Here is a 24123-nt window from a genome sequence, read left to right as displayed (position 1 = left end):
GTTCGTACAGTTGGCCTACTTGATATGGTATATGGGTTGACGACTTTCCGACTCTAACCCCACTCCTCACAATGGCCCCTACTTCTGCTCCAATTGTCCTAGGAGTCTGGTTACCTTGGTCTGGCGAGCCGCTCGTTAAGGACATGGGCGCTTATGATGTGGAACACCTCCTCGTGAACGCTGCACGAAGGTACCAGATTTGCACAAATGAAACCTTTTCATTGGATGTTATGAATCCTCGACAGCAGATTGCTTGATTCACACTTTCCCGGCCAACCATTGCATGGGCCTGGCGTGAAGAACCAACCTCCATTCGATCATCAGAAACAAAAAGGAAAAAAAGAAATATTAGGAAAAGAAAGGTGTCAAGTGACACAGCCCCTGTGAGGCACAGAATTTACAAACAGGAATATGGTCTGAAACCGAAAGACAGTACCAAAGAGGGAATCCTAAGCACAAACGAAAGCAACAGCAAGTGGCCCAACGCATGGCCCCTGAAAAGTTCCCATCCTTCTTTCATGAAAGTGCCTTTCTTCTCTCGTCACGCTCCCGCTGCAGTTGGCGAATTTCTTTTTCGAGCTCCATGACGAGCTTCTGTGACCGGTCCATGGACGCTACGAGAGTGCTTCCCTCCCGTTTCCATCGGTTCAAGCGTTCCACCTCGGCGCTTCGCCGCCGGTATTTGGTTTCGATCTTCTCGCACAAGCGGCATAGTGTTGTTTCAAACTCAGTCATACTGACGAGCCTCATGCCGCATGTCTCCCCAGTGCGGTACTCATAGTTGCAGCGGTGAGCGAAACTTGTCCAGCTCCAGTCTCCGCATGCAAATCTCTTCTGGTTGTAGAAACACATCCCTATCATTCAATGGTCAGCTAAAATACTGATCAAGCCCTGGTCAAACTCACTTGTTGCTGATACAGTTTGTTGTTTCACGTCGCTACTTTGAGTTCTATTGGCTCTGCCAAATGCTCCTGCCGCGCTGCAGAGGTTTGATAGGCTAAGCTTGCACGAGGCCTATGGAAGGTTACCGGTTGTTTTAAAACGAAACACCTTATTCTGAAGAACAACGATTTAGACCTCGCGATAACTCTTGAAGAAGCTGAGTCTGAAACGGATAATGATCCAGATTCAATCGACTGGTAGGCCCCGGGTCCTATTTATGTTTCGCAGGAAGCTTCTATGTTACGGCCCAGCCAGTTCTCGTACTCTACCAGTCAACCGTCGATCAACCCCTCAACATACGATGGCTTATCGACTACGGCATTCTGCTATCACTTTCACATCACATCCAGTGCTTTTCCGGTTGGCTATGCTGGGGTCTTCCAGCTGTGGAGACACAAGTTATCCACAACCTTCCTAATCAGGTCAGTTGTAGTCAGTGGATGCTTCACAGATGCAGGCGTGTTGCTGTCGTGGCGGTATCATTTCTCCTGAATCAGGTTGACCCCTCGAAAATCCCTCATTTGATATGGACGGTTTTCGTCCTCCTGGCTGGGATTGCCATTGCAGCCTTGGTTGTTCCAACGATCATCCCCGCTTCCTTTCTGCGTCTCCGTTGCGTATGGAGTCGTCCTTCGAGAAGAAGACATGCCTCACCCTTACTGAATCAAAGCTCCTGCATGAGAAAAATAAACCGTTTCTTTATTTTGTGCCAGCTGTCAGGCCGTCCGTCTCACCGTCCAAACCTTTTTTGCCCCCTTCTGCATCCAAGAAAGAAAACCTAGTGTCCCGTCTTGAGTGGATGGAAAAAGCAGAGTTTCGCTTTGCAGGACCAGTGTGGTTACGGCTATGATCATTTAGTCTGGTTTGTTAGATGCCTTACCACCATAACCTTGTGGCTAGTCACTCACAACCAATTAGTCCGCTCGCGAATTGGCCTAGTGTCATAACCTCTGATACGGACTTTGGGCCGAGGGCAGGGTGACTCCGAGACATCTGCCCAGTTGGACTTTACTTTTTTTTACTTTTTCCCCTCTCAACTCTTTACCTGACACCTAGTATGCCCAAAGGGTCAGGGTTCTGTCACCTGGTTGCAACCCTACCAAGTTCCTTCTACCATGTATCCCGAACACTGGTCCACACAGGATTCTGGCCCCCGTGCCAATGGTCATCTCGTGTACTCCGCATGTTTCCGTCTGGCTGATATCAACCAGATGTTTCTGCATCTAGTGGCGAAAGACGCGTCACTAGAAGCCCTTCATTGGCGTCCATTGCTTCCTTGGATTTTACCTCGGGAGTCAACATGACATGCAGTTGCATGATGAGCTCAATATTCCATTAGGGACTGATTCTCTTCAGCTGATCTCCCACATCTGCAGACGAATAATCCCGCATGTGTCCCCGCTCGGGTGCAGGGTTTATCTTCATTTGCCTGCCTTTCTCGGCCAATATGATAGGATGTCGGCTCTGTACATCAGCCATGGCAGATACTGACTGTGGTACGGTGCACCTACTGTCGAACCCGTGCAGCTGCACTAAAGCTCGGAGACTGACTGACGTGGCACGCTTCGTCTGGTCGAGGTGCTCGAAATTTCGGCCTTTCGTGGTGAAGAGGGGGTTTTTCGACGAGAAGATGGTGTACAGAATCCATAGCAACTCGAGCAAGGCAGCCTTCAGTTCCTCAGCATTGGCCTATAGGGGGTCAATGTACCCGAATTTCCGCTTGTCCGGACATCCTTCGAGATGATTGCATGAAACTCTCTCATGCGTCTGTACATCCATCACAGCATTGGATCGTCGGTCAACCTGACTAGATTCCCTGTGTGCTGAGAATCTGAGCATGGAATGATGTCGGTTGCCAACTCAGCGACTATCGGTTCTGGCTTACAGCCGCAACCTGGAGGCAACACCGGTTACCAACTGTTCTGCCACTCACGAGCTGCTCAATCTCGGTACTCGCGATGCGATTTGCCACCCATCTGCCTTCTCTTGCGAGCTGTCTTACTTCGGATGTTTCTAGTCCAGCCTTGCCTGTGGCAATTGTACTTCCGTAACCAGGATTTGGCTCGATAGTTCCGGTAAATCGTCCTTGCCCAACCTGCCAGGATTTTCGATTTACACCTGATGTTTGTGAGTTTCTTTTGGGCTGCAACTGTCCGGAAACTCTACGTTTTTTCTACTCTGAAGCCGAGTGATCTATCCACGACGTTGAAATTGGATTTTGTGACCCACATAATTGCACCGAAATACTGGGATTTTTCAATCCCGTGACTGTAACGTGACCGCAGCCCTCTGCGCATCTACGCATACATGTTTTTCTTGCAGTCAACAAATGGAATATGTCAAACGACCTTTCGAAAATTTAAGGTAAGGAAGCGTTTCCCTCTGTTTCCGGCTTACGAGTTTGGATTGGTCAGTGGATGAAAGCATATTCGACGGTCTCAGCACGCTGTAGCCAATGAAGTGGCTCAGCTGGACGGGAGATATATGCAGCTAAAGAGGACCCCTGTCATTGCTTTCTAGCCCGCAAAACGCCTAGACTAGACAAGTCCGATTGACTTGAGCAGGGAAGAATCATAGCGGGTCCTCGCATCTGCACGTTGGCACCTGCAATTATTCCTCTGCGGCCTCAAGTCTGAGGCATTCAGCCTTGCATGTTGCACAAGTCGGTTTGTGGCTTTGACCCAGTGCTCTTCATCCTGTCCATCGATCCGCCTCGACCGGCGTAAGCTCCCTGTGTTTCCCAATCGGGTATGATCTTTATGCGTGAGGCCATGACCCAGCCCATAAACATCCCCGCCTTGGGGATTATCAACGTCCAGCACAGAAGCCTGAACCATGAGGCAACTTCAATTAGCCCGGGATGTTTGCATGATCATGCTGATTACATACTGGAGTCTTGCGTCAGGCGGTATTTACCGAATGCACGGAGACTGTGCCATCGCATTTCCATAGTCTGGGCTTAATTGAGGCGGCATCCGCGTGTAGCATGATTGACGTGTCAAGTCTATCACTCCGATGGACAGACTTTATTCATTTTGCTTTTCCCGGTTGTGGCGACCTGATGAGTACAGCACCGTACTTCTTCCCGGCACGAGGAGAAGCACAAGGCATCCACTTTTACCAGGAAGGCTGCCTACGATCGGAGAGGAGGGAACATGAATTCTGCCTTGCTCCATGTCTTTGAGGCGAGGCGATCACGCCGCTAGTCTAGAAACGTTCCCCAGGTGGTAGGTGATGGGCTGATGCCATTTTCCCCTGTAGTTCACATTATCCATACATTGAGACGCGTTTCTCTTTCACCAGACTATCTGGAAGGACCCTGTCGCTTATCGTCTTTTTTTGCCCTCGTAAATCAGAGCCCTTTCCTTGTGAACAGTAGGTATACATCCGGATATACATCGGTGATCACGTGGCCGCATGCACCCGGGCAATGTAGATGACGTCAAGATGATAGTAGTCCAGCCAAGTTCCCTCTAAGAGTTCCAACACCACCCCCAAGTATTCCTCTTCAATATCACTTCTCCTAGAATTTATTTTCAGAATACTACTCTCAAACATGTACGCGAAGACATTTAACGCAATTCCCCAAAGCCCATCTAATCACCGGCTAACCATTGCTCCCAGAACTATATACATCCGCCACCACTACTACTACGCCATCACCATTAGACCCAACATTTGAAACACATTCCACTCCAATCCTCTCAAACCAAAAACAATTCCACCAACCTACACACCACCATGCTCAACCGCATCACCCCAATCGGCCGCCTGGCCCAACGCACCACCCAAGCTCAAACCCGAATTCGAACCTTCCAACCCGCCACCCGCACCTTCCGCACCATCGCACCGCTGCGCACAACCCACCAGCAAAAGAGCGAAACGCAATCCGGAGACCGCAACGTCCTCGATCCTCAGCGATCTGAGAGCTCCTACACCGGCACGGACAGCGAAGTCGCGGGCCACGACGCAGCCTTTGACCCTAGTAACACATCACCCGAAGGCCAGGTTGAGCAGGCGCAGAAGGAGTCTGAGCAGCAGGGTAAAGTGAGTAACCCGTTGGATATGAGTCCTGGGAACTCAGAAGTCAGTCATGCGAGGCCGCCGCAGGAGGGAGGTCCCGATCATAATGCTGAGAAGGAGGGGCCGAGCTCGAGGGGGTGGACGAAGAAGAATCGTGAGGTGAGGGGTGGGAATAGGAAGTATTAAAGGATTGAGGTGTTGTATAGACTTTGCATTTAGTTTTTAAATTGTCTCGTGTGTGAAAGTGCTTGTTTGTTGGGTTGGGTTGTGTATGGTATGGTACTGGATATAATAAGAAGCTTGTTTGGTCTTTAGTGGGATATATATATATATTTCGCAGGCTTGAGAGAGTAATTGGTGTTAGTAGTATTGTTACTTCATTAGTTGCTGAAATAGAGGACATTTGAACCAAAAATTACCTCATAAAGCACTGTGGATAGCATATATAAATAGTTCATAGTACAATAACCCTTCTTAAACAGGCTACTACTCCTTCCCATACTGAATAATATCCTTCCCGTACATCACCCACACCTTCTCACTCCCAGCCGGAACCTCGCCATTCAAAGCCTTAACTCCCGCATTAACCGCCGCCTTCGCAATAACATCCGCATCCTGCGCCCATCCATCCTTCAATCCGGAATGAATCTTGCCAACAAGACCCGCAAAGCCCCGCATCACCGCCTCAGCAGGCCTACTCTCCTGCCTCTCCCCGGAGATGAGTCCAGGGCGCAAGATGACTGTCCTCTCAAATCCCATCGCCTTCACCTCTTCCTCAATCTCGCCCTTCATCCGGGGATATCCAAAGGATGAGTTCTTGTCAGCGCCGGTCGACGAGATCAGCACGTACACCTTGGTGCCGGCATCGCGCGCCGCACGGGCCAGCTCAACATTCAGACCATGTTCGATCTTGTATTGGTTCTCGAAGCCACCAGCTGCGCCGCGGGTGGTTCCAAATGCGGAGATGAAGATGTCTGGCGTTGGGGTCAGAGAGGAGAGCTGCGAAGCCCACTTGGAGGAGTCGTCGGACACGAAGGTGGTGAGCTTTTCTTGGGGCGCGGCAGTGGCGGGTTGAGGGGTGCGACGGGAGATAGTGTCAATGCGTGCCACAGCGGAGTTTCCCAGGAGGTGGGTGAGGATGTGGCTCCCCTGTAAATAAGTATATTAGATAGATGATTTTGCTTTTTGCCGGGGACTACGTAGCGGATTTGAAGGGTAGGTTTGACTTGTGCTGAACGGGCTAGTTTTGATTAAGGTAGATGTAGAATGAGTTGCTTACCACCATGCCGGTGCAGCCGAGCAGTGCGACGTTGGCCATGTTAGACTAGCAGCTGTTATATACCAAACTGGATTGGTGCAGGAAGGGATAACTACATGTAAGGAAGATGAGATGACGTTTTCCACCGACTTATCGTGGATGAGTAATCACCACTTATCGGCGGGTCCAGATGGCTGATGCCTCAGGACTACAGTCACTGACTAATGCGGGGAAGGCCGAAAGCGGAGATATTCTGCCACCGGATCCCGCCTCCAGGATCTATCGATAAGAAATTGCGTGATTGCCACTAGCCGGATGGGGTAAGATCCCCTGGGATTTTCTATAGAGCGGCGGCGGCGACGGGCTTTTTATCCCCCCATCGCCCCTCCCAATCCGGCGCTGCTGATTCCTCTCCTCTTGTCTTTCTTGTCTTCATCCTGGTGGTATCGGCTGGCTGATTCCCCCATCTTCAGACAAGAATCCCCCGCCATGGGCTCCTCTTCTCCAGCCTTGTCGACCCTCGGCGGTCCGACTTATGTCACTGCCCAGACCCTCATCCAGCAAGTCGCTTATGTCTTGAGCGACAAGATCTTCTCTTACTCTCCGGAGTCCTTCGACTTGGATGCTGCTCTCCGGGAATGGTCCTCCAAGCAGGAGATCAACGCCAATGGCGAGTCTCCTGAGATCAAGGCCATGGAGACCCGCCAGGGTGCCGGTAACATTGCCCTCGGTTACATCTTCTCCCAGGACTTCGACTTGAAGAAGCGCCACATCCCTCAGGGTATTGTTGCTTCCTCGGCCACTCTCCCTTATATGCGTGCCGCACTGGAGCAGCTGTCTCTCCTGTACTCCGTTGCTAGCCCCGTTGCTGCCCATGTCGCCGCTGTCGACTATGCCGGTGAGGACGGCCTTGTCTCCGACTATGCCTCCGCCCTCTCCCTTGCCGAAGAGCTTGGCCTGGGTCTGGTGTCGAGTGCCTCTGTTCATGAGTCTCAGCACATGGCTCTGCTCACCACCCTTCTGTCCTCGGTTCTGCCCTCCGTCCACATCTATGACGGTGTCCGCGTCGGCCGGGAAGAGACCCGCGTCATTGATGTCCTCGACCAGGCTGGTCTCTCTCGCACTTACGAGGCCGTCCGCAAGACCCTCGAAGACTCCCGCAGTCGTCACCTCGACACTCAGGGCAAGCTCCTCGAGCTCCTCCAGTCCCTGAACGGTGAGCTCGGAACCGACTATGGCCTCTTTGAGTACCACGGCCACGCTGAGCCCGTCTCCGTTCTGGTTGCTTTCGGTACCGTCGAGGCATCCCTCACTGCTCAGATTGCCCGCTCTTTGGCTAAGGACGGTGTTCGCGTTGGAGTAATCAACGTCCGTGTCTACCGTCCTTTCGTGGAGGAGGAATTCCTGCGCGTTCTGCCCAAGTCGGTCAAGACCGTTGGTGTACTTGGCCAGGTCTCTGACGAACAGGCTGTGCAGGAGCAGGGTGTTCGCTCTGCTCTGTACGAGGATGTCCTTGCTGCTTTGACTTTCGCCACCGATCGGGAGCAGACCCCGGCTTGCATTGATATCAAGTACGCCCGCTCTCAGCGCTGGGATCTGATCAACACCGCTGCCGCTTTCCAGTTGGTTCATGAGAAGCCTATTGTCCAGGCTGGTGCTGAGTCCGAGCCCCTGCAGTTGCTCGACCCTGCCACCGTCCAGGAGTACACTTTCTGGGATGTTGACACCTCCGTTGGTGGCGACGTCGCCACGACTCTTTCCCAGGCCTTGGCTGCCGACTCAGCAAGCAATGTCACCACCAACAAGGTCCACGATAACCTCGTCCAGGGAGGTGTCGTCCGTGTTGACATCCGTAAGAGCTCCAAGATTGTCGATGCCCCCTACTCCATCACTGCTGCCGACACTGCCTATGTTGGAGACGTCAAGCTGCTTGGCGACGTCGACATTGCCGCATCTGTCAAGGACAACGGCAAGGTCATCGTGAACGCCCCTGGCGTGAAGGACGATGAGCTCGAGAAGAAACTGCCCGTTGCTTTCCGCCAGGCTGTCGCTGAGCGGGGCATCTCCCTTTACTTCGTCGACCCATCTGTTGCCGGTGAGACCGCCTCTGAGTCCTCGGTCCTTCAGGTTGCTTTCTTGCGTGTGGCTCTGCCTTCTCAGGAGAGCGTGGGCATCAAGAAGCTGGCTTCTATTGGCGGTAATGCCGAGGCCCTGGAGAATGTTAGCAAGGAACTTGAGAAGGTTCTCCGCCAGATCGAGGTTCCCGAGGCCTGGAAGACTCCCGAGGAGGGAGCCCAGGTTGCTCAGCTCCCCAAGGACATTTCCCCCAACAGCTTCGTGTCCTTCGACAAGGAAGAGACCGAGCCTGCCTCCTACCTTAAGGACTGGCAGACCGCTGCCAAGGGTCTCGCTTTCAAGGAGGCCTACGGCACCAAGAATGCTCTGCGTCCTGAGACGGCTACCAAGACCTTCACTGTCCACGTCAAGGAGAACAGACGCCTTACTCCTGTCACCTACGATCGTAACATCTTCCACATCGAGTTCGACTTGGGTGACTCTGGCCTCAAGTATGACATCGGTGAAGCCCTGGGCGTGCACGCTGAGAACGACCCGAAGGATGTCATGGACTTCATCGCCTTCTATGGCCTGAACGCCGACGATGTCGTCGAGGTGCCCAGCCGCGAGGACCCCGCCGTTCTGGAGAACCGCACCGTCTACCAGGCCCTTGTCCAGAACGTCGACATCTTCGGTCGCCCGCCCAAGCGCTTCTACGAAGCTCTGGCCGAATTCGCCGACGACGAGAAGGAGAAGACCGATCTTCTTACCCTCGGTGGCCCCGACGGAGCTGTGGAATTCAAGCGCCGTTCCGAGGTGGATACCGTTACCTTCGCGGATATTCTGCTCCAGTACCCCTCGGCCAAGCCTGACTTCCACGACCTGATCCGTATCGTCGGTCCCCTGAAGCGTCGTGAGTACTCCATCGCTTCTTGCCAGAAGGTGACCCCCACCACCGTTGCTCTTATGATCGTTGCGGTTACCTGGTCGGACCCCACTGGCCGTGACCGTTTCGGTCTGGCTACCCGCTACCTCAGCCGCCTCCAGCCCGGTACCCCCGTCACCGTCAGCGTCAAGTCCAGTGTGATGAAGCTGCCCCCCAAGTCCACCCAGCCCCTCATCATGGCTGGTCTCGGTACTGGTCTGGCTCCCTTCCGTGCCTTCGTCCAGCACCGTGCTCTTGAGAAGGCTCAGGGCAAGGAGATTGGTGCCGTCTTGCTGTATATGGGCTCCCGTCACCAGCGCGAGGAGTACTGCTACGGTGAGGAGTGGGAGGCCTACCAGGAGGCCGGTGTCATTACCGTCCTGGGTCGTGCCTTCTCTCGTGACCAGCCTGAGAAGATTTACATCCAGGATCGCATGCGCCAGACTCTGCCTGAAATTATCCAGGCCTACATCCGCGAGGAGGGTGCTTTCTACCTCTGCGGTCCCACATGGCCCGTGCCCGATGTCACCGCCGTGCTGGAGGAGGCCATCGCCACTGAGGCCAAGAACCTGGGCAAGAAGGTCGACTCTCGCAAGGAGATCGAGAAGTTGAAGGATGAGGAGAGATACGTCCTTGAAGTGTACTAAGGAGTGGTTGAAAAAAGGTTATGACCATAGAAGAGTGGGGATATCTAGCGCCGTGCGTTGTACATGATGTGATGTGATGATCTGTCCGTCCTGTTTGAGTTTAGCGCATACCAGCATAGAGACACCTGATCTACCAGTTCAAAATAGACTTTTGCATTTTCTCTATGACCTATTTCTCTTCTCATAACCATCATCTATCGTAAATTTCAAATCTATGGGTATCTGCTATATCCATCCGCCCTTGTCCATCTAGCAGCCAAGTAGTAGTTAGTCTAAGCACATCCAACTTTTTTTTACCCCGCCAAAACGGAAAAGGAACAAATTCGTAACCATAACTATAAACAAGAAGATATCGTTAAAAGCAGCCGCAATGATAATCACTTCTAATTTCAAGCCCGTCCCAAACTACCCAACTTCGTCTTTCCATACGCACCACCCTTCTCCTTCCTCAACTCCAAGGCCCGCCGATAAGGCGGCGCAGTAGGCGGCTGCACCGGATCCAAACTGACATGGTCCGGCGGCAGCGTGTACGAGGCGTCCGAATCCCAAGCCGAGAGATCACCGCACGCAATGAACCTAGGAATCCACCTGTTCTCGACAGCGAACTTCTCACCGGCAGACTTATACGCCAACGGCGTAGGCGTCACCGACGCCAACGAGTCATCGTGGAGAAGACGCGCCTCTGTCTGACTAGACTCCGCTGACGCAGCGCCTAGAGTCGCCTCGGCCGGAGCAAAGCGGGCCAGCTTGACGGGGCGTGCATCGTCGTCCTCGCTCTCGATGACCTCCACTCCGACGTTTCCGTCGGCTGAGACAGGAGGCGGGACAGCCACGCCCCCGAAGATAGGGTTCTTCAGCGCGTCCGTGCCAGCGTGGATGGAAGGCGGGATGAATCCCTCGCACACGACGAACGCCTCCAGACTACTAGCGCGACTACTCCGCGGCTTCGCGACGCTGACTTTCTCGAACACAGTGCGGAGTTGCGCGTAGAGGAGATCGACGTCGCGGCCGCGGAAGATCTTGGCGACGAATTTGCCGCCGGGGCGGAGGACGCCCAGGGCGAGGTTGAGTGCAGAGTAGAGTAGTTGCGATTGGATGTAGATGTCGAGGTCGTGCAGGCCTGTTACGTCCGGGGCGCCGTCGGAAATGACCAGGTCAACGGGGTGAGGGGGACGAATGGCGGAGGGGGTAGAAGAGGTGGAGGTGGAGTCGTAGGCTTCTGGGTCCAAGGCGCGCAGGAGGAGGGGGATGGTAGAGGGGTGGGTGATGTCTGCTTTGAGAGTGGTGATGCCTTCGAGAGGCGCCATGGGTTGAAGATCGATGGAGACGATTTTGACGTTCTTGCGGGGTTTCAGTTCGGTCATGTCGGTATCTTCTGATGAGGTGGTTGTGGTGTTTGAGCCATTGCGGACTCGTTCGAGGGCTTCCTTTTCCTTGCGCTTCTTCTCGACCCAGGCGCGGCGACCAAAACTCTCGCCCTTGATCAGAACGCGACTCAGCACTTGACTCCAGCTGCCCGGGGCGGCGCACAGATCGACGACTCGGGTGACTTTGTCTGGGTTCTCGTGCTCGAATAGATCGAATTGCTCGTCTATTTGGATCAGTTTGAAGGCGGATCGGGCGCGCCAGTTTTGTTCCTTGGCCAGACGGTAGTAGGCATCGCGCTTGTCTTTGGAGGATTTACCCATTGTGGCGGTGGGGGGTGGGTGTTTTGAGGTTGGAGGGAATTGAGGTGATGGATTGTCTGGAGGAGGGATTTGAGGGGGATTTTCTCGTGGGGCGGCGATAAGATTAACTGGTGCTGGGCGGTATGGCGGCTTTCTGCCGCTTTTTTTTCTTCCCTTCGGCGGCTGCACCTTCGCTGCGGACGTTTGTTTCTCCTCGTATCTTGGAATTTGTGGATCCGTTTGGGGTGTATTTTTGCAATTATGGGCCAGAAGAGACAGCGCGGCTCGAAAGGAGCTGATTTGCAAGCGAAAAAAAGGAAGAAGGATGTCGCCGCGGCTGAGGAGAGCGAGGATCCGCTCGTCACCGTCAATGATCTTAACTGGAAAGAGGTCGCGCTGCCTGATAGGCTTGAGGATGCAGGTGGTTTCTTTGGATTGGAAGAAATTGACGGAGTAGAGGTTATCAAGGGTGGAAGTGAAGGACTCCAGTTCAAGGTATGTGGTGTTAACTGGTGGTGTTCGGAGAGAGTGTTAATGGGTCATCCAGGCCGCACATGGCAAACCGAAGAAATCGATCCTGAAGAAGAAGGCGCCAGAGGAGGAAGAACCGAAGTTCGACGACGACGAGTGGTCCGGTTTCAGCGACAACGAAGCGACCGAGAAGAAGGACACTGCACCGAAGGAAAACCAGAAAGACGAGCAGGAAGCCGGCAAACCCACGGCCGAGGAGAAGAAGAAGGCCAAGAAGGACAGGCAGGCAGAGCAGAAGAAAGCCAAGAAAGAAGCAAAGCAGAAGACTACATCAAACCAGGAGGACAAGAGCATCAAGGCTGGACTTTCGTTTTCTGCACTCCAAGATGAAGAGGACGACGATGGCGTGGATGTTTCTGCTTGGGAGTCGCTTGGGTTGTCTCCTGAGATCCTCACCGGTCTGTCGAAGATGAAGTTCACCACACCGACTCTTGTTCAAAAGTCCTGCATTCCCCAGATCTTAGACGGCCACGATGTGATCGGCAAGGCGTCGACAGGTTCCGGAAAGACATTGGCGTTCGGCATCCCCATCCTCGAGCACTATCTTGAGAAGAAACGGGAGGACTTGCGCGCTGGCAAGGAAGAGAAGAAGAAGGACTCCGCCCCTATTGCTCTCATTATGTCTCCCACCCGTGAATTGGCACATCAATTGGCTAAGCATATTGGCGAGCTTGCTCTCCACGCCCCCGGCTCCAGTGCCCGCATTGCACTCCTTACAGGCGGTCTGTCCGTCCAGAAGCAGCAGCGTGTGTTGGCTGGTGCTGACATCGTGATTGGTACTCCTGGTCGAGTATGGGAGGTGCTTAGCAGTGGCCAGGGTTTGATCCGCAAGATGAGTGACATCAAGTTCCTTGTCATTGATGAGGCGGACAGACTTCTCAGCGAGGGCCACTTCAAGGAAGCCGAGGAGATCCTCGGTGCTCTCGATCGCGTTGAGGATGGCGATTTTGGTGGCGACGATAGCGAAGACGAAGAGAAGGAAGATGCTCGTGCTCAGAGGCAGACGTTGGTCTTCTCCGCTACATTCCACCGCGATTTGCAGCAGAAGCTAGCCGGCAAAGCGCGTTGGACGGGAGGCGACATCATGAGCAACAAGGAGTCCATGGAATATCTCCTCCAGAAACTGAAGTTCCGCGAAGAAAAGCCCAAGTTCATTGACGTCAACCCGGTCTCGCAGATGGCCGAAGGCCTCAAGGAAGGCATTGTCGAATGTGGAGCTATGGAGAAGGTATGTGCAGTCGCTGCAGAAGGTTATTCATATGCTAATCGAACCTAGGATCTTTATCTTTACACTCTGTTGCTCTACAACCCCAAGCACCGGACACTTGTGTTCACCAACTCGATCTCCGCCGTCCGCCGTCTCACCCAATTGCTCCAGAACCTCGGCCTTCCCGCTCTGGCACTCCACTCCTCCATGGCCCAGAAAGCGCGTCTACGTTCAGTGGAGCGATTCTCCTCGCCCACATCCAATCCCAGCAGCATCCTCGTCGCCACCGACGTTGCTGCGCGTGGTCTCGATATCAAGGGCATTGACTTTGTCATCCACTACCACGCTCCCCGCGCAGCCGACACCTACGTCCACCGTTCCGGACGTACCGCCCGTGCGGGTGCATCCGGAAAGAGTGTGATCATCTGCGCTCCGGAGGAAATGGTCGGAGTGGTTCGTCTGGCCGCCAAAGTCCACGCCAACATGGCCAATGGCAAGAAATTGCCGCTTGAATCGTTGGAGCTCGACCGTCGGGTCGTCCTCCGAGTCCGTGATCGTGTGAACTTGGCCGCCAAGATTACCGACTCCAACATCGCCAAGGAGAAGATCTCCGCGGAAGATAACTGGCTTCAAAAGGCAGCAGAGGACCTTGGGGTTGAGTATGATAGCGAGGAGTTCGAGAGCGCCCAGGGCCGTGGTCGCGGCCGCGGACGTGGGCGTCAGGAACGGCAGCGCAAGGCTGGTGAAGTTACGAAGAATGAGTTGGCGGCCATGCGGGCGGAGTTGAAGCATCTGCTGTCTCAGCGGGTGAACGTAGGTGTGAGTGAGCGGTACCTCACGTCCGGACGGGTGGACATTGAGGCGTTGCTGCGTGGAGAAGGCAACAATTCATTCCTGGGCCAGGTGGATCCATTGGATTTCTAATGCTTGTATCTATTACGTTGTACAGAGTTGTTCATATACCACATGCAGAGAGAATCAGTCAATAGGGATTAGTAGATCGTTCATACACCAAGCTCGACAGAAGAAAGATCATGTTGTCGCTTCTTGAAGTTTCTAGAGCCCACCATGTGGATAAACATGTGGTGAAGTGGTAAAAGTATTACTACTAGTAGTAAGTATGGGCTTGGAAAGCACGCAGTCAGTTGAGTATGACTTCATCAAAGCGGTATATCACCAATAGCCTAATAAACTCCGTTCGACCGAGCAAAGAGAAGTGGAGATAGAATAGTATAAACCCACCTACTATTATCCCCTATTCGCCTCGACTCCATCACATCATATACAATATAAGTAGTAAGTACGTAGTAACAAACCTAAAAATACCTCACCCCTAAAAACTATACCCACCAGACACCTCCCCAACCAGGAAACCACCTAGAACCGGCAACACCTTCTAACCTCGTCTCAGCAACAGGTGTTCCTCAAATAAAACACACCGGCGCGTCATAACTCAACCAATCCCAACACACCGGATCTGCCCCACCCACCCGATCCCTGCAAGTTGGGCGCCTCATCCCTGCAAGCCATCCCAACTAGCGCCATACCCCCGCCTCCCATTGGCCAGACCAATCCACGTTGATGAAATTCCACGTGGGTGGGGGACCCACTTTCCCGGATAGGCCAGGGTTTTTTTTCATCTTTTTTTTCCCTGTTCTGCCCGAACGCAATTAGGCTCTGCATATTGCAGAAGCAGAATCTCTTGTCATTCGTATCGTTCGAGGCAATAACAGGCACCCTCAGGTTAATATATATATATATATGTGAGTTGAACTCAGGAAAAGGTATGCAACAACCACAGACATCATCCCGTCTATGAAACCTACACATACATACTAGTGTCCATGATCAACACTAACCACCACCAAGACACACTAAGATCAAGACCACACCATACCAACAGCATTGACTACTACTACTACATCAATCAAAAAAATGTCCCTCCCACGCACTACTACCACCTTCACCCGGCTTCTCACCAAACGCCCACCCACCCACCTCATCATCCCTCACACCCAAATCCGCACCATCAAAGCCGGCGCCGCCTCCTCAGCCATCGAATCCCCCTCCACGCTCCCCTCCTACCATGACCGACTCGACCAGCCCCCAACCCCTCCTCAATCGACGCTCTCAACAGCCGAACATCTCATAACCACGCATCCCCTCGTGCAATCCCTGCGGTCGAACCCCTCTTACAAAGAATCCCGTCCCCATCTACACATGAAATCCTCGCACCGGCCGAACCACTTCGTCGCGGGGACGCTCTCCGGCGCGAACAAGGTGACGGTGCCGCCGTATATGTTCACTTCGATTGTCAACCGCAAACCTTCCTCCTCCTCCTCCCAGGAGGAGGGGACAACAACAAAAGAAGGAAAGGAATCTCCGCGCGCGCGCCTCATCTCGGTCTTTCATATCGGGCCGCAACTCTGCGGACACCCTGGGTATGTGCACGGAGGCTTGCTGAGCGTGATGTTCGATGAAGCGTTCGCGAGATGCGTCTCGGATTCGTTTAAGAGTGGATTGGGCATGACGGCGAATTTGAATGTCGATTTTAGGAAGCCGGCGTTGCCGGAGCGAGTGTATGTGCTTAAGGCGGAGACGGTTAAGGTGGAGGGGAGGAAGGCGTGGGTGGAGGGTGAGATGAGGAGTATGCCTGCTCCTGGTAGTGGGGAGGGTGAGGAAGGGGAGACCGTCGTGGCGGAGGCCAGGGCGTTGTTTGTGGAGCCGAAGTTTGCGGAGGTAAGTTCTTTCTTTTTTTTTTTCCCCCATTGGAGTTGAGTTGGATGGAGGGATAGGATGATGGCTGACTGATTGGTGTTGTGTAGTCCATGGTGCCGCTGTATCGGAATTGAAGCGTGAAAAAGGCGGAGACAGGAGATAACAATACCCTTTCATTTTTTTTGTGCGATAGACTATAGACCTATGTAATCAACAGATAGATACATCAGCAGACTAATAGACTCACTGGCCTCGGATACGAGTGGCATTTCTATCTAAATGGAAGCATGAAGCAACACCCCCGGACGCCCTTCCCACAAAGGCACAGATAGCAGACAAATGTGGCCCGAACGCAGATCCCCCCACCCAAAAAGACAAGTGCCCTAGGCATTGCATGAATACCCCCTTTTGCAACCATAAGGGTATGTAGTTAGCTATCGTTCCGACGCACAATCAGTGCTCATTCGTGTTCTTTTTGCGTCATTCGAGATCCTCCATAGCATACTTTGAGTGGATCAACAGATCTTATGTGCAACAATCAGGACAAGTGGAAGGCTCCCTGGCCTTCTTTGATGGCAACTGACAGCCGCTCGCGGAGTACATCCAGGCTGCTGTAGTCTGGAAGCTTCAAGTAGTTGACACAGGTCATAACACTCGGCAGGTAATCATCTGGCGTGTAAGGCGGCTCGCTGGGACGGCACACCACCGTAAAGATGGGGGTGAGACTCTTGAAACCTGTATATTCATTAGTATATAATTCCCATATAATCACAACGCAAAGTACGTACCGCCAATCGGGAGTTTGGGACTGCCAGTAACAAATTGTAAAAAGTCTCGCCGTTGTTGAGGGTTCAATTCACTCATCGTCTGAAGCAGATTCCGCACGCTTCGGCTGTCCATGTTGAAACCGTGATCGGCCTTGATCGAGTCCATCAGAGCTGCAGAAAAGCCGTTAGCTATCTCCAGAACTACATGTACAAGCGGATCCTTACTTTCAATAGTCCAGTCCTCCTCAGCCCGGCCAAACAGCATGACAAGCTCCTGTGGCGTGAACGTCCGAAGCGCGGAGTAGGGGAACACCTGAGAGAATCCGGCCCGGAAGGCCTCTACCTGTCGCTGGACACCGCTACCCAGAGTCATGTCTATCACCCTTTCGACATACAGATCAACGTTCTCGTTTGTTACGGGGATGTTGGAACCGTTCTTGATCAATTCGATAGCCGGGTAGCCGGGCAGGGTGAAATCCAAGCTCAGGTCTTCGACCTTGACTCCACCCACCTCGATCTGCTGCAGCGCTTGAGCCTTCTGGGCTTTCGACAGTGTCCGGTTGTCGTCCACAGCCTTCTTAGCGTCGGCAAACGACTTCAACAAAAGCAACGATTTTGCCAGATCATGGTCAACTGCTTTGACCGTGCCAAGAGAGGGGGCAACAGAAGATGAGCTGGCAGCGATTCGGAAGAAGGCCGGGTTGAAAGAAATGTCAATGATTCTCGAATCGAGCATGGACCGAGCAACAAACTTGCCCAGACACTTGAATAGCTGAAGCTGTTTTTTGCCAGATTCGGAAGCGGCTTGCTCCTCACTCATGGGTGCCGGGAAAAGGCCACGCTTGCCAAAGGCATACTCATCGCCGTGGACGGACTCATTCTCACGCCAAAGCTTGAGCTTCTTCTTTGAGAACTCCTTCGATACGGTAGAGTAGAACTCCAGTGTGGGACCAAGACCGGTACCGACTTCTTCGAAGTACTCAACTTCCAACACACTGGGTGAAGAACCGTACAACTCCATTACCTTCATAGCAGAGTCGAGAATACGGCTTCTCGAGATCCGTACTTTTTGTCGCTGTAGCCGCCCGAGAATAGGCCGATCATCGCGCCGGTGATCGTTGCGGTTGTCGTCGTTCTGAGAGTTGTGCCATCTCATCATCGCGCGAGAGTAGCCAAACGCCGTCGACTGAAGGAACAGATGCCGTGTCTCGAATGGGAAGAGGAACGGAAAGCGGCGGGCGAGATCTTCACTCCAGCTGGGAAGGCAGCTGCTTGCTACGATAAGTGGCTCTTCCAGTTGTCGATTGAGCTTGGCTGTGAGTTTTGTATTGATGAACTGTGCCAATGGCTCTGGCGTGAGAGCGACCAGGTCTTTGGTCTCTGCAAGTATATCATCAAGGGTGGTGTTCATCTCATGCAAGACACGAAGCAAGTGGAGGATGGATGCCGTCGTTTGGTCTTGACTGAGCGATGCGGGCATATCATTGGTATCGTCCCTCGGTGTAGAACCGGATGTACCTTGGGTGAGCGTGGAAGGCTCCGGTGGGGGCGGGCCTGGTGCCCGTCTGAATTTGACAGTATGAACGGCAGACCAAACATTCCGGGCATTGGGCTCGGCGTGCTGGCGGTTGTGATGAACAGCGCGATAAATGGTGGTCTCGTTCGAGACCGGTTCACCGTCCACGCTGAACTCAATATGCCAGTCAGTCGGAATCGATGCCATAGCAGCCGCATATGAGGCGAAAGGCCGCCCGGCCATTGCCAGCGAACTGCCACCTGGAGGATTCTGCGCAGAACTAGAAGCAGACGCGGATGATTTGGATGCTGGCGTCGTTTGCGAGGGAGTAGCCACGCGAGTGCCGTCTTCCTTCCGAGCAGTGACCTTACCCGAAGATGCCACCTCCATGTTGACGGCAGTGGGGTCATGGACGTTATCATCCGAGAGATCGTCCTCCAAGTCATCAACGATGGCGTTCAGTTCTTCGTCCTCGCCGTCTTCTTCTGGATCTTCGTCGTCACTCATTTGCCGTTCATCGGCACACTCCAGGGGTTCATTCTCGTGCTCATTTTCACCTGAAGCTTGATGCCGACCGGACCGCCTAGACCGGGAGCTGTGGTCACGTCCCTCAGCTGGCGAATCGTTGGAACCTGAGCGTGTCTCTCCTGGGCGCTGTGGTCTCCCAGTGTTTGATGATGCTCGAGGCGTGGCGGCGGCATCGCTAGTAGGGAACTCTCCACCGGCCAGCTGATCCCGGAGACGCGCCGCATTAGCGATTTGGTTGAGAATTGTTTCACGCGTGCGTGATGGTCTGGGCCGATCTGTAAGACTGATTCTAGGGTGAAGGAAATCATCCAGAGCCTTAAAGGTTGCTATGGCGTGGATGGATACCATGATGTTTCGATACGTGCGAGGAATATCCGAATCTTCGTCCGCCACCAACTTGAGTCTGAGTTGCTTGCCCAGCATGTAGGCGGCATTACTACGCGTATTCTCCAATGAATTATGGCTGACGGTGGAGACCTCGAAATGCTCAGTCCGGCTGAGTAGATCCTGTAGCTTATGAATGAGAACACTGAAGGGCGTGGTTGCGGTGCTTTGACTCTGGGCTTTTTCTGAAATGGTCGATCCCATGAAAGCTTGTAGGAAAGCCGCGCGAGCCTCGCGCATGGAAGTGGCTAATAGACTAGTGAGCAAGGAGTCTACGAATGAAATTGGTACATAACTTACCTTGGAAATCTCCGAATACATCGAGCAGCACCTTGATGATACCGGAGTTGAGGAGTTCAGAGCTCGTGATACTTTCCAGTGCATCGCCATCAAAATAGGTTGCAAGCTTTTTGAAAAGCGCAAGGCCGTCTTCTTCACCTTCGCCAGCATAGAACGCCTCAATCTGTGTTGCAAGGGTCTTGAGTTCATTCAGGGTCTCCAAAGCCTTGTCCCGCATATCTCTTCCCTGACTGGCTTCGTAGAGATCAACGAAGGCACGAGCATCGCGGATAACAATATCTCGCATAGCGTTCTCAATTCTGGCAGAAAGGGCATGACTGGAGAAGGATGAGGAGCTTGCAGACTCAGACATATCGTCGTTGTCTTCGTCGTCCTGCTCATCATAATCATCTCCTCCCTCGGCATCGTCGCCACCATTGTCTTCCGCGCTGCCAACCGCATCGTTTCCACCGTGGGATGGCTTAGCGTCCACAGCAGCATCCTGGGCAGGCGATGAATCGCTCGCTGACTTCCCCTGCTTTTCGGTGGATAGTGGTCCCTCGGCAAGCTTGAATATCTCGGAAATGACACCTTCACGGTGGAATTGGTGTCGATAAACATGCTCCAAGCGCCGAAACAAGATCTCTGCACAGCGCAGCGCAGAGGACACCAGACTCGGGTGGTCCTTCTGTGAAAGGATGGCCGCTAAGAACGACGCATATGGGACCGTCCGCAATGCCTCTTCAATCAGGCTGGCATCTAGGTTATGCAGCATCTTGTGCTGAGCGGTCAGGACCTTTTGGCGCACCTCTAGGTTAACAGTACTAGAGTAAGCATCGGTCAAGGTTGGCAGCAAGATCATCGCGAAGCGCTTCAATTCCGTCTTGCAGTCCACAAGCAACGAGCGCCGTTTCTCTTCAGATTCCTTGGCCTTGGGTGATTTTGGTTGGCGAGCAGCATCGCCCTCAGCAGGCAAGCCAGCCAAACCATCCGCCGAGAGAAAGAACCGGTTTGGCGCACCCGGTAAGAGCTCACAAATAACATTGAGAGTTTCGAACACCTGTTCGCGGGGGCGATGAATAAGCGCTTGCATAACAAGGACACTGTCCATCTTGACAGCGGTGCCCTCTAGGTTTGCCGGCGGCGATACTCCCGTCAGAATCTGATAAAGAGTGTCGACCACATCCATCTTGAGCAATTCAACGGACAGTCTCGGACTCGCTTTTGACGTGATGGCCAACACGCGGAGGAACTGTGTATGGATGTGTGGCCCGATGAGATTGGTGGTGCCGGGCAACAGCAGCCGAAGCACAGCCTTGAGCATGGCAGGTTCGATGAGCTCTTCCAGCTTCTCTGGCTTATGCTTAAAGCTCTCAACAATGCGAGAGACACATAGACAGCCCTGCTCAACAACCTTGGGATCGTTGCTGGCGAGAACATTGAGCAGAGTGGGCATGACGTCTCTAACGACGGGGAACGAATCGTGAGGAAGGTTGCGGCAGCAATTAGCGGCTGTTGTGACTGCCGTACGCTGTGTGCTAGTTGGGAAGAAATCAAGATACGTCAAGCAAGCTGTTAAGCCCCCTTCGCGAACGATAGACGCTGGAAAATCCACGGATATTTTCGCCAGAGTCTGCAGCGACTAGTTAGCCTGCCAACCCAAACAGGGGCATACAGATAATAAAGATCAAGGAACGACTTACGCTGAGAGCTTGCTCAGCCAAATCGATAAATTGAATGTCCAGCAGCTTTTGACAAAGGACGGGGACAGCTCCTCCGTAAACAACGTTGGCCACGGAGCCACGTAAGGCCTCCATCAAATTGGCCAGGCAGCGACATGCGAGAAGCATGATCTCCGGGTTTTCCTCACCGAAATCGCTTGGCTGCATCAAGGCGACCAATTCCTTTACATACGGATCTGGGGAAAACTGGCCGGAAAGATTATCCTCATTTGATACAAGTAGTAGATCAGAGAGCTCCTGCAGAGCGATCAGCTGAATGGACGGGTCATCCTTCATTCTCAGGTTGCATAGAATATCTCGCAAACGCGAAGACATGCCCGACATCATGCCGCTCAAAGCACGGAGGGTGCTTTGCAGACCCAAGGGGCTCCGCGACCCAAACAGACTGTTGTGGAAAAGGTCCCCATCATCCTCGTCGTCATCGTCATCCAGACCAGAGGGGATGGTTCCCTCGTGGCTATCACTTGGAGGAGAAGAATCCCGTTCTTCGCTTAGTTCTTGATCTTCCATCTCCTCTTCCGCCTCCTTCATAATCGTGTCGGGACTGGCTCTGGAAGGGCGCTTCTTTTGTCGACGAGGCGATGACTGAGCTGCTGAGGCATTATCTATCACAAGAGTCAGCTCGTTCTATCCACGGAGGCGCAGATATGTGCCTCCCAGGGTTGGAGAAGTTCTCCACCGGGCCGTTCCATTCTCACCTTGTGACACCTTCCCGCTCCTGCTTGATTTCCGTCTAGACGCCGGAGGGGAGGTCTGATTCCTTGATGAATCCTCGGCGGGATGTGATGAAGGACTAAAATCATGGTACAGTCAGCCCGCATACTCTCAAGATCCCGATCGTAACTTACCCAGATTGGGACATCGCTGGACGATTGCGAGTGCCGCGGCGGGTGGTTGCAGGTGACTGCGCCGCTCGAGGGGGAGTTGCACGTCGCTGTCGCTTGGCTTTTCGGGGAGGTGAGGAGGGATTTGATTGTTCCGGGGCGTCTACCGATCGATCACGTCGCGCAGGGGCCTTTCGCTTCCGGTTTGAAGCCGAACCAGCGGCCGCGTTCGCAGGAGAGGGACCAGAGCCGGTAGACGGAAGAGAGTCTGCAGCTACTCTCGCGGCGGAGCGAGTGATTCTGGAGGACATGAGAAAACGTTCACTTCCAGGATGTGGGTGGGGACAGAGGTGGGAAGTGTCGAGTGGGCGATCAGGATGAAGATGGAAGCAGAAGAACAGCGTGTAGTGTGATGAGGGAATTCCCACCCGACCCAGATAGCAAACGATTATGACGGTGATGGTTTCCGTCGAGTACGCAGCTGGTGGGTAGAGCTCTCCATCCACCCAGACAGTTGGACAGGCCTGTAGGGAACGGGCTCTTGCGGGGGTACCACGAAGGAGGGGGAAGGAATCCAAGATCAGGTCACAGGGCACAGGGCCAAAGAGTGAAGGGAAAAGAGATCAAGTATGTACCTAGCGGCAGTGGCGGAAGGTCCAGCAGAGGTTGGCTGAGTGGAAGAGTCCTCAAGAGGGTCCTGGCGGTGAGCACTGGGCCTTTGTCTGGCCATATGTTGATTGCTAACGAGAGCTAGATAAGGAGGGCTCGCTCGTCACTTGTCACCGTTAACCCGCCATCCGTTACCCTAGGGAATGTTGACCAAGCGTGGGTAGAATGGCGAATTGGGGTTCCGTCGACGATCTGGGGGAGGGTTGTAGCTGAGGGACGGCCGATCGGGGAGGACGTGAAGGGGGCGATACTTGAGAGAACAAAGGTGTTCAGTGGGTAACAAAGGAGTGATCAATTAATAATATATACCAGAAAGTGCAGATGATCGTAAAGGTCGTTGTTGAGAACAGAGGAACGTGAATCGGGGTGAAATGGAAGTGGTGGTGGATGAGGTGATGGTGAAGGACGGAGTTTGGGGGGGGGGGAAGATGATTGACGTGGTTGGCGGTGGTGAGTGACGCCGGCCTGAGGAAGCCAGTCCGGAAGGCGTCAGACAGCCAAAGTGCAGCCTCAACCACTATCTACCACCACTAGAGAGGTTACGGCATTTTCCTATATAGACCCCCAAACTGTTGGGATTTTCGGTGCGGAATAAACCACAATTCAAACCTGCAGATTTTGTCTAACTAGTTCATCTGGACCAACGCGGTCAACAGGGGTCTGACCTCTTCATGTATTCTTGTTGTCCAGTAGTTATCTGCAATAGAAGCTGATTAATAACATGAACCATCCCAGTAGCCAAGGACCAAAGGGCTAGAATAGGTGTATATATCAGTAATCCTCATGCTAATCTGCTACAGCCCCGCTAAATGTATATGGTACTATCTTCGGTAGCCATCAACCATGTCCGTTTTTGATGTAGCCTGTGGTCGGACTTGAACGGGCAAATGCATATCCACTAGTCATGGTAATGTTGCAATCCACAGACCTCGGGAGGTTACCACTGAGGTGTCATCCCATATCTTTGAGCAATACCTACTATCACTGCATATTCACATGAAATCCATACTGTAGATGGGTAGCGTGACAGGCCCCTTGCTGATACTCCTTGATACTATTTATAAGTTATAATTGGCTACCTGAGGGGCAGTGATAATCATAATAGTTATACCCATCTGGTACTTTGTGTATGATATAAGATAACTGAAGGTAGGCAAACCGACCACTTGGCTTCAAACCCCCTCCTGATCGATGCAGAGAGCTGGCCAAGCTACTCGGTAAGTACCTTGGTGTCGGGCCATACTGCCATGATCTGCATATTTCCCTATAAGAGCATCACATCTGTGACATTCCACCCAGTGCAGAACTGCAGATGACTGCATCTGCGCGGGAGGGGTTCATTGAATCTTATCGCGTGCGTGCCTCGGATTCATTACCCGGTCGGATGTGTGAACATTTTAATTCCGTTAATCCACGGTTAATTCACGATGCATGCAAGAGT

The 24123-nt window shown here is 53.1% G+C and overlaps 10 protein-coding genes across 10 annotated transcripts; 6 read left to right on the top strand and 4 right to left on the bottom strand.

Annotated features, from left to right (window-relative positions):
- Window positions 1-71: 71 nt before the first annotated feature.
- On the top strand, window positions 72-257 carry AKAW2_80597A (uncharacterized protein; the record flags this gene model as incomplete). The annotated part of the gene is made up of 1 exon (XM_041681635.1): window positions 72-257. One exon carries the CDS (start codon window positions 72-74, stop codon window positions 255-257), a length of 186 nt encoding a protein of 61 aa, XP_041548558.1.
- A 259-nt stretch (window positions 258-516) lies between these two features.
- AKAW2_80596S (uncharacterized protein) lies at window positions 517-735 on the bottom strand (the record flags this gene model as incomplete). Its single annotated transcript, XM_041681634.1, has 1 exon — window positions 517-735. The coding sequence occupies one exon, from the start codon at window positions 733-735 to the stop codon at window positions 517-519; it is 219 nt and encodes a 72-aa protein (XP_041548557.1).
- Window positions 736-1468: 733 nt separating this feature from the next.
- Window positions 1469-1792, top strand: AKAW2_80595A (uncharacterized protein; the record flags this gene model as incomplete). The annotated part of the gene is made up of 1 exon (XM_041681632.1): window positions 1469-1792. The coding sequence occupies one exon, from the start codon at window positions 1469-1471 to the stop codon at window positions 1790-1792; it is 324 nt and encodes a 107-aa protein (XP_041548556.1).
- Window positions 1793-4683: 2891 nt separating this feature from the next.
- On the top strand, window positions 4684-5151 carry AKAW2_80594A (uncharacterized protein; the record flags this gene model as incomplete). The annotated part of the gene is made up of 1 exon (XM_041681631.1): window positions 4684-5151. One exon carries the CDS (start codon window positions 4684-4686, stop codon window positions 5149-5151), a length of 468 nt encoding a protein of 155 aa, XP_041548555.1.
- Window positions 5152-5451: 300 nt separating this feature from the next.
- FMP52 (uncharacterized protein) lies at window positions 5452-6283 on the bottom strand (the record flags this gene model as incomplete). The annotated part of the gene is made up of 2 exons (XM_041681630.1): window positions 5452-6114; window positions 6245-6283. 2 exons carry the CDS (start codon window positions 6281-6283, stop codon window positions 5452-5454), a joined length of 702 nt encoding a protein of 233 aa, XP_041548554.1.
- A 429-nt stretch (window positions 6284-6712) lies between these two features.
- Window positions 6713-9850, top strand: AKAW2_80592A (sulfite reductase subunit alpha; the record flags this gene model as incomplete). Its single annotated transcript, XM_041681629.1, has 1 exon — window positions 6713-9850. One exon carries the CDS (start codon window positions 6713-6715, stop codon window positions 9848-9850), a length of 3138 nt encoding a protein of 1045 aa, XP_041548553.1.
- A 389-nt stretch (window positions 9851-10239) lies between these two features.
- AKAW2_80591S (tRNA methyltransferase TRM7) lies at window positions 10240-11538 on the bottom strand (the record flags this gene model as incomplete). The annotated part of the gene is made up of 1 exon (XM_041681628.1): window positions 10240-11538. The coding sequence occupies one exon, from the start codon at window positions 11536-11538 to the stop codon at window positions 10240-10242; it is 1299 nt and encodes a 432-aa protein (XP_041548552.1).
- Window positions 11539-11778: 240 nt separating this feature from the next.
- On the top strand, window positions 11779-14179 carry mak5 (ATP-dependent RNA helicase MAK5; the record flags this gene model as incomplete). The annotated part of the gene is made up of 3 exons (XM_041681627.1): window positions 11779-12012; window positions 12065-13276; window positions 13325-14179. 3 exons carry the CDS (start codon window positions 11779-11781, stop codon window positions 14177-14179), a joined length of 2301 nt encoding a protein of 766 aa, XP_041548551.1.
- A 1011-nt stretch (window positions 14180-15190) lies between these two features.
- AKAW2_80589A (PaaI family thioesterase) lies at window positions 15191-16107 on the top strand (the record flags this gene model as incomplete). Its single annotated transcript, XM_041681626.1, has 2 exons — window positions 15191-15994; window positions 16081-16107. 2 exons carry the CDS (start codon window positions 15191-15193, stop codon window positions 16105-16107), a joined length of 831 nt encoding a protein of 276 aa, XP_041548550.1.
- Window positions 16108-16511: 404 nt separating this feature from the next.
- UFD4 (HECT-type E3 ubiquitin transferase UFD4) lies at window positions 16512-22743 on the bottom strand (the record flags this gene model as incomplete). Its single annotated transcript, XM_041681625.1, has 8 exons — window positions 16512-16708; window positions 16762-16911; window positions 16966-19416; window positions 19469-21080; window positions 21151-21794; window positions 21888-21982; window positions 22038-22313; window positions 22649-22743. The coding sequence occupies 8 exons, from the start codon at window positions 22741-22743 to the stop codon at window positions 16512-16514; spliced, it is 5520 nt and encodes a 1839-aa protein (XP_041548549.1).
- Window positions 22744-24123: the final 1380 nt, after the last annotated feature.

The sequence above is a fragment of the Aspergillus luchuensis genome, chromosome 8 (genome assembly GCF_016861625.1).
Source record: "Aspergillus luchuensis IFO 4308 DNA, chromosome 8, nearly complete sequence".
Taxonomy (NCBI): Eukaryota; Fungi; Ascomycota; class Eurotiomycetes; order Eurotiales; family Aspergillaceae; genus Aspergillus; species Aspergillus luchuensis.
Note: the sequence above shows the minus strand (reverse complement) of the source record. Positions and strands in the feature narration are given on the sequence as shown.